General features: G+C 29.0%; 1 protein-coding gene across 1 annotated transcript in view; it reads right to left on the minus strand.

Moving 5' to 3' along the window:
• Nucleotides 1-1370: 1370 nt before the first annotated feature.
• The window catches only part of LOC106869541 (uncharacterized), a 502813-nt gene continuing 494652 nt past the window's right edge, over nt 1371-9531 (minus strand). The window contains exons 363-365 of the mRNA XM_089360195.1: nt 8747-9049; nt 6711-7013; nt 1371-2916 (exon numbers count right to left, since the gene is read on the minus strand). Of these exons, the coding sequence (XP_089216321.1) occupies nt 2867-2916; nt 6711-7013; nt 8747-9049 (656 nt within the window). The 3' untranslated portion in view covers nt 1371-2866. The remainder of the gene's footprint in view (nt 2917-6710; nt 7014-8746; nt 9050-9531) is intronic.

Consider the following 9531-nt stretch of genomic DNA (forward strand, 5'->3'; position numbering starts at 1 on the left):
GACGAAAGCAGTACAATTTGAATGCCTGGGTAATTTTCTCTAAAGCAGTACAATTTGAATGCCTGGGTAATTTTCTCTAAAGCAGTACAATTTGAATGCCTGGGTAATTTTCTCTAAGCATTGTAAGCTGTTTTTTAACTGAATTCTTGCTGCTACTCTTTGTTTGTGTGTGATATATGCAAAAACATACTTAAGACAATGGTTTTGGTTACCCACCTAGCTGTTTTTGGTGGTACAAGGGTGCACCATATGTGCTGCCAGAAATAGAATAGATCTGGTGGAGTTTCAATTTATTAGTTAGCTTGAAATGCCACAGGGTTTGCAAAGTGGGGGTTTGTGTAAAATGTGAATGTGTAAATAGTTATGATAATCCAGTGGTGGGACTACCTCAGAGATAGAGAGAGGATGATGACCTGGTAGATGCTGGATTTAGAAACGAGAAAGAGATTATGGATGTATGGTGTGACTATGCATCAGCCAGGGATGCAAATAGGTGATGAAACTAGTTGATATATATAGTAAAAGACTGGGAAAAATTTGGTTTCTGATTGGCAGCATCAGTAACGGGTGAATCTGAAAACCTAGAATTTTGAGTGGTGGTATCACCAAGGACAATGATTTCAAATGGAGCGAATAAAGTGAAACAGATGTCATTGATGCAAAACATAATATGATGAGAGAGTTTTTAGTTGTTGGGGGAGCTCAAAGAAGGGTAGAGAAAACAGATCTGCTTAGCAGAATATGGGTGAGAGACTTTGAACCTGAATAACTGGAGGTCTTTGTTGCTTATAGTTAGATGGAAGAAGTGAGTGGTGGGTGAGTGGAATCCAGATTTTCAGACATCCCCTTTTTCTTGAGTGAAATATGAATACAGATTGTAGCATGGACAGCAGAGACTAATTATAGATAAAGGTTAAGAGATTTATGTCTTAGAGATGAATAGAATGCATGGTTGTGTGTTAGTAAAAAGTAATATGTTGAGTCCCAATTGGAGTGCACAGATGTTATATGAACAATGGGTTTAGTTTTAGATTTTGTCATTCAGGCAAGGTTGTTGGGACACTGTTAAGTTACAACAAGTCCCTGTCTGAAAGCTGGTCCAAATGCACATTGTTCAAAAATATTTTGATAATAGAATAGATAACTTAATGATTAAAAAGGCATATTAGCTGCTTTCAAAATAAACTAACTTTAACACATACAAATAAATTATAATAGAAAGACAATGTCATGATAATAAACGATATATCAGAATATAATCAATGAAAGAGATATGTATCATTACTTCGTTTGTTAGAGAAACCAAAGCTGAAATTGAAAATAACATTTATATAAATTTTTATCAATGTATATCAAAACAAAAATTAAAATAAATTTTCTAGATTTTTATTCTATGCATAAAGTGTATTTATTGCATATATACATTTAAATACATCAACAATATCTGCATATTGGTGCAGGGCAGGAGAAAAAATCTTCATGCATTCTAAGTGTAAGAGTCCAGTTCACCAGGAAAATATCACAGCAATCACAGATGCAAGTATTATCAGCTTGGTAAAAAGGAAAGTAATCCCAATCGAAAGATTGAAGGGTAGATCAAAGACCAGAAACACTTGGTTGCGGTATATTGGTTGTTTATTGAACATACAATTTGCAATAGTAATGTATTGATTCCAAATGCAGGAGGGAAAAGGTATGGGAAGAGTTTAACATTCTGGATTTTGAAGGACAACAAACATTCTAATTGAAAGGGAAATATAGAGTAGCATATTTCAAGATTGTACAATGGCTCAAGCAAAAAGTTGGTGGGCAGCATTCAGGAAGTCATATTTGTATGATTTTTTTTTTTTTTTTTCCATAGTTCTAAACAAATTCAGTTCTTCACCAATAAAAATCCAGTTGGTAATATCATATAGCACAAATTCTTATATTCAAAGGATAAAATACTGGAATTTATTGTTTACCAAACTTTTTTAAAATAGCAAATAAAATTAATAGAAAATAAAAATAATGAACATTAACTGTACCTATTGTTACTTATTAAAAAGTAATTTAAATATTTAAATACATTTTGTAAACGAAATCATTCGTATTGTAAATATTTTGAATAGAAATATGTGTTAAATATGCATCATTTTATTGTTTTATTATTAAAATCAGTGGCTTTTTGTCTGTAAAACATCTAAATTCCCAAACTTTTCCCTATAATCAAGCACCTAAAACTCTTCAGTTTAAGTGCTTAAATAAAACTTAATTTTAAACTAAAATATCAATTCCATTAGAAAATTAAAATGCATGATAATAATATAGTTCTGGAGTCACATGCAAGTTATAAACTCTAGAGCTAATTTATAAAAATAATCATGCTCAGCTAAATATCTATAAAGCCAGGTTAACATTTATCTAGTACTCAAAAGGACATTTTTTTTATATCTATCTGAAATTGCAACATTTAAATTAGATATTAAACTTTAGTGTTAAGTAATTAATTTTAAAAAAAGGTAGTGTGTGTACCTGTGTATGTGTGTGTGTGTATATGTAGATATATACATATATATATATACACACACACATACACACATACATACATACTTATATTGTGATTATTACAGAGGTATGGAATTTTGTTATTATTTATCTCTTTGATTATTTAACCTAATTTAACTATTAATATGCATGATTATGATAACAAAATTCCACACTGTCTACCATGTTGATTTAATAAAAGTATGCTGATTTTTCAGTGTTTGATAATGCAATCACCAAATGCAGTTTCATAAATAAATTACCAGCTTAGGCTTGCATCATCAAATAAGTTTAAAGCATATCACATCATTATACAACATGGTGAAGCTCTAATTTGTAATTAGAATTTTTTTTTGTCAGTAATATGCAGTTTACTTTTTGATACTGCACCTAAAATAAAAATAGAAAAGGAGGAAATCAGAAATGCTACATATAAACAATATTCAAGGAGAAGAAGTTCTTTAAGTCATCCTCAATAAAATAGTTTATTTTACATACAGTTATGTTTACCTGAAAGCATTTATAATTGAAACTTTAACTAAATAATTTGTAATGTATTACTTGTTTCTCTAAAACCTAATTAAAAACATTCTATATAATTAATAAAGCTCTTCAATTCATTCATTTCAGTGCTTACTTCAGAAAATGAATTAATAATTAATTATAAAGCATACAAAATCGTTATGATTATCTTGGAAATATTTGAAAGAATAAATTTTACAACTTCTCCTTGAAAAATTATCTACTAATTTGAAATGCTTACCAAAATGGATAAGTAAAGAAAAAGGAAATATCACAACATTTAAATTTTTGTTAACATGCACCAACATATGCGTTACAAGCACCAATAGCATTAATATGTGCAGATGTATTTAATAAGTAAAGCGAGCTTGCAAATTTCAGTAGCATAAAAGAATTTCAAAAATGAATACACTGATTGGTTGTTATGAATGGAAACTGCAATATTAGTCAGTGCTTTTAATGTTGCACTGAAATATTTTCATTAAACCTTTGCAATATTTTTGTTAAATATTTCTTTTTTTCTTCCAGATAGAACCAATACTTAATCTTCTTAACACCACTGGCACTTTTTTTATGCATTAATGGGTTATCAGACTAACAAAAGAAATTTGTTTATAATTTATGGCAGTAGTTCATATCCTTTAAACAGGACTACTCCAATTCTCTTTTAGGGTTGAAACATTATCATGCTACATCAAAGGAATCTTTTATTTAGGCTGCATGACCAGCTATTTCCTCAAAATGTTATGATCAAAAAGTAAGCCTAGTTTGAATTTGATATATAAACTACATATAAAATTGTATTTAGAAAATTTTTAATTATTGAAAATCCAGTCATTCCCATATAAATAATTTATTCTTCTGTTTTTTTTTTTTCTACAAAATTCTCTAGAACCCCTTCCCATGTTTTGTAAGATTGTACAAGATAAATAAGGTAACACTTAATATTTACATATATTATGAATTATACAATACAATTAATCATAACTTAGAAACATTTCTAAAAGTGTTGGACATTTAAAATGGGGTTGTTCTCTTTTAATATTAGTTTCTAATGTCACTACACTGCTACACTTGGAGAAAGTTTATAACAAATATAGCATCCCCAATGTTTGACTGGCACTTCCTTTTATCAACTCTGGAAGGATGAAAGGCAAAATATGCTCAAGTAACATTAACTTCATAATTGCTGTTTTAACACCACCTTCAAGTACTGAAGATATACCAACAAATTACCAAAATAGTGCTATTTTAAATATCAACATAAAATAAATGATATTATATGAATGTTTAGAAACCTGGAAGATATTTAAATATTATACTAAAGCAGACATAATGAACAATAAATAAACATTATCATGCAATATTACATATAAAGAAGTAAAGCAGTGAATAATGAGTATATACATATAAAACAATAGACATGTACATATATTATACTCATATATTAAAGCAAAGTAGTTATTAAAATTATCAAAAGAAGCATATATTTTCAATTACAAATTCTGAAAACTGAAATGAATTTTCAACAAAGCAACTTGATTAATAGTGCATTAGCAAACATAAAAATGTAAATAATAACAAAAAAAAAAAACAATCTTCCAAATATTGTACTCTTAAACAGCATGATTGCAAAATGTTGTATTCTAAAAAAATATGCTGTCCTTAAAAAGCATTTATTTAATTCACTAATTGTCAATTAAGATAAAAAATCTTTTTTTGTTCAATACTATTTTACTTATTAAAGTAAGCATTACAAAGTTCTACATATTCATTGCTTACTTTCCAAACTATTTGATAACTTTGTTTCATGGTTTGCATTATTTTTTTTCTTTCCATCCCCATTTATATCAACTCACAATGTTTATTTATACCATTCATTGTAGCTCCATTTCTTCTATATTTATATTTTACTGTGACTCCATTTCTTTGTTATTTACATTTCAACATCCAATTAAATTTGATATCACTCCTTTGTATAAAGCGTTAAATGAAAAATTGAAGTATCACACTTTAAAGGGTGATTAACTTTATCATACTTCAAAGGATTTTTAACTTATATCAAAGTTTATCCATTGCTTTCTTACTTCATAAGGTAAAATACTAGAAATTTTAATTAAACTAATAAAATAAATTCTATAAAACTAATAATTGACAAAAATAATTCAAATAACAATGTCAGTTTTGTAAGCAATTAGTAAAGCACAAATGCAAGCATTAGATTTAACATTTTAAAACGAGGGTAAAATAAAAGAATCATTCATTTCTATTCTATTAAGGATAAATATTTATCAGTAAATTGCATGTTATACAATTTTATTTTCAATTCAGTTTTACACAAAACTTTGTCTTGTGTGTATTCAAAAGTAACCACAACACATGTAACTACTGAACTACGAATTCTAATATTAATTTGATATTCTAATAAGGTAAGGAAAATGTTCTTTATTTGGGAAACGAAATTTTACCTAGTATTTTCTATATTCTATATAACTTCTACCATATTCATGCTATCAAATTATTCATAAAAGTGAAACCGAGCTGATATAAACTTCTACTTACCTGTTATTCATGAGCCTATGAAACTTAGCAAACAACCACAGACATACCAATTATCAACTAATATTTTGCTATTTCATATTACACATGCTCATAGAAAATTCACTGAAATCTTAAAATTACAAAATTGGACTTCAAGAACTATCATATGTTTTCTTGAAACATCTAAATGTTGTGATTATTTAGTCAAATATTTGCATAGTTCAACATTTCATAACCAAATAACTTAAACTAAAAATATAAAGACTAGTAGATTACACATAATAAAAACTGATATACCCTATTTAATCAACAGGTAATAATTTAAATTTAACACTATATAATTTCAAATATATGTACACACATGTTCATGCATGCACACACACATACACACAAATATGTACTGCTGTTTTATCTAGGTCCACAAAGATGCAGTCATCAATTTTCAATAAACTAAAGTAGCAATTGTAGATCTAGCATTCCAATAGTTTTATACCATGTATGTGCATGCACGTACACATGTGTATGCATACACGTGTGTGTTTGTGTGCATGTTTGTGTAACTTGTATATTATAGATGTCTAAGTAAACACAAAACAGTCATGATAATCTGACTACAATCTCAATTCCATATACACAAGCCTACTGATAATATTAAATATCTACTTTAATAATTTGTTAACCTATATATGGATTTAATGCACTACTTTCTCTTTACTTTCTTTATAAGTTTGTATTAAACATGATTTTACTGGTCAAATCACAAATATATCATATATATATATATATATATATATATATATATATATAATATATTAGCTATATAATGCATGTATACATATTAAAAGAAACATACATATGTAATACAAATACATGAATACACACTCCAAATGTTCAATCCAAGCAGAAAAGATGATTTTGGCAAAATATGGCAAAAGTCTTTCAATCCCAAACAGTAAAGCCAATATAGGTGTATGGTGTATTTTTATGATCAAGCTTATAATATATCAAACTCAGTTGTTCATTATCATGCAAAGTCAAAAGTATTTAATCTGGATGGGTGATTGGTGTATATTAGTAGTCTTCAATAATATATCTCACGAACTCAAGCACTAGTATCTCACCTTTTGTCTGGTAATATAGAACTGGTGATGAAGGTATTGTATGACCTAGTGGATGTTCTCCACGGACGCGAAACATATAGTCTTTCGATTTAGAAAGACCTGTTACTTTGTATTTTGTGTCAGTTACACCACTTGCAACTGTTGACCAGTCATATTTAGGTGGCTCCTGTTTTTCAATCATAAATGTCAGTTGTTTGTCTCCTCCTAAAACAGCAGGTACATCAACACGAGCCCATCTTAAAGCAAGTGATTCATGGTCAACATCTGTTATCTCTGGTCGTTGAGCTGGAGCACGTTGTATAACTATAAAAAATAGTGATGATGGAAGTATGTAGAGAACATAAATATTTTACAAATTAACATATTCAGAATATTTATTACAATTTTTGACTTCAGAAATCATGTAATCAACAATTTGAGAATATAATGAATGTATAATTTTTTATTTTTGTTTGCATTGGAGAACTCTAATGATTTTCACAAATGTGAAGATATATATATAATGATGTGTGTGTTTGTGTATGTTTACAGGTGATGAAACTCAGAGAAAAATTACTTTTAACTGGATTTTAACTTTCACCTGATGTTTTTCATTAACAAATTTCCCAGCCCACCTTCAGAAGACAAAATTAAAGGGGAACAACTATTCTACCCTGCTACCAGGAGGAAAACAAAAGAAAAGAAAACTAGATACTAAGTAGATGATACAACACTAAATCAATATATAACCATACATGTAAAAAATACAATTTGAATTTTAAAACATCTGCTACATTAAAAATAGTTAAAAGGCTATCAAGATTATGCTTAAAATATAAATATCTATTAGTAGTATCCATAGAAATTCTACTCCCTAAACTTCTCCCCACTTGGGAATATATCATGTCATTTCCTTCATAATCCATTAATTACTTTCTGGGAAATCTTGTCTATTCTCCTTGATCATCTTTTCTCTTATAGCCGATTACCTCATTGTAATGAAAGGCAAATTTTTCTTGCTTTTCATTATCGTTCAGATTTGCCTTTTTTCTTGATTAACGATTCTCATTCTTTTCCTATTAGCTTCAACGTCATCTTTTGTCATACAACACCTTCTAGCTCAATTTTTACCATCTTTTGTCATACCATCTTTTGTCATACAACACCTTCTAGCTCAATTTTATTCCTGTCCTCCTGAGTTGATAGTTCTCACTGTTACTGATCTCTTTATTCTTAATTCTTATTTCTTCTCTTCGACCTTTCCCCAATTTTTCCCTATATTTTCTCTACCTCTCAATTCATTTCTAGTTGTACTCAATGATCATTACCTGCCATAACACACCAAATTGTTTTGGCAATAAAATAATTGAAGAAGTAATTGATATTGTATACTTGGTAACACCGTTATCAAGGATATAGTGTTAAACATCTTGTGTGAAGAAAGTTAGGAACATGGTTATTAATATGAGGTAGTTGGAAAAACTCTGTATCTACATTTGCACATACACATACAAATCCAGATGGTATGCACACATATACATGTATCCTTCACTCTCTCATACATACAGTTAATTATCATCTGTGTCTGTGTACCATCTTGTTATGCGTATGAATAAGGCAATGAACTGACAGAATCATTAGCATGCTGGACAAAATGCTTAGCAGCATTTTGTCTGTCTTTATGTTCTGAGTTCAAATTGTGCCAGAGTTGACTTTGCCTTTCATCCTTTCAGGGTCAATAAAATAAGAACCAGTCAAACACTGGGGTCGATGAAATTGACTTATCCCAACCCAATAAAATTTTAGGTTTTGTGCCTATAGTAGAAAGAGTTATGTGTGTGAGCGTGTGTATGTGCTAGTAGCATTTATTTGAATCTCATTTGTTTTATCACAAACACACATTTACTATTCAGTTTCTACAGTTTAACATAATTTTATACCACAGGAATCAATAATTAGGACTTAAATATAAGATATTTAAATAACATATGCCAAAAATAGTTATATTATCTAAATAGAAAAATCCTATATTTAAAGTATAACAAATAAGTTCAAACCTGCAGATCTGTAAAGAGCTACTGGATGTGAAGCCTCTAGACTTTCTCCAGACATTGTTTCAGGCTTGATTCGAAAATGATAATCACAGCTAGGTTTCAAGCCTGTGATTTTGTAGTAATTATCAGTGACTCTTGTTGCATAACTTCTCCATTGATGACTTGGATATTCCCGAATTTCAATTGTATATCGCAACTGAATATTTGTTTTATAAGGTGAAATATAAAGCCGGCGCCATGATATCCAGACAGATTGTGGTTCAATACCATACAATTGAGGTCGTTCAATGGGGCATTGTGGAACAACTAAAACATAAAATGTAAAAGACAGGTTACTTAAGCAAATAAAATTTCAACTTGATTAAAATTTTGTTATTTTTTAAAAATCAGATATAAATTATGCTCTGAATATTTTTGTCATGAATGATATACTTAGAACCTCTTTCTCTTCTTTGAACAAGGAGATGATAGGAGGGTAATAACTGGTTATACCACAATTAATAAAGAATATTCTCTTTTCATGCAGGAAACTACACAAAATCTTATATTTCAGTTCAAAAAAGAAAAAAAGAAAAAAAATATTCCAGATGACAATATCATTTCAGGTTAAGAATTCGCTTATATCAGAATTATTTATACAATTTAGGAAAGTTATACAGCTAGAAAAAGACACCCTATTAGAATGGTAAGTCTTAATTCATAAATGATATTAAAAATTTGGAATCTCTTTATGTTGTCTCCCACTTTATTCTACGTATACAACATATCCCACATCTATTAGTGCACGC

The sequence above is a fragment of the Octopus bimaculoides genome, chromosome 1, assembly GCF_046866305.1.
Source record: "Octopus bimaculoides isolate indiv1 chromosome 1, ASM4686630v1, whole genome shotgun sequence".
Classification (NCBI taxonomy): Eukaryota; Metazoa; Mollusca; class Cephalopoda; order Octopoda; family Octopodidae; genus Octopus; species Octopus bimaculoides.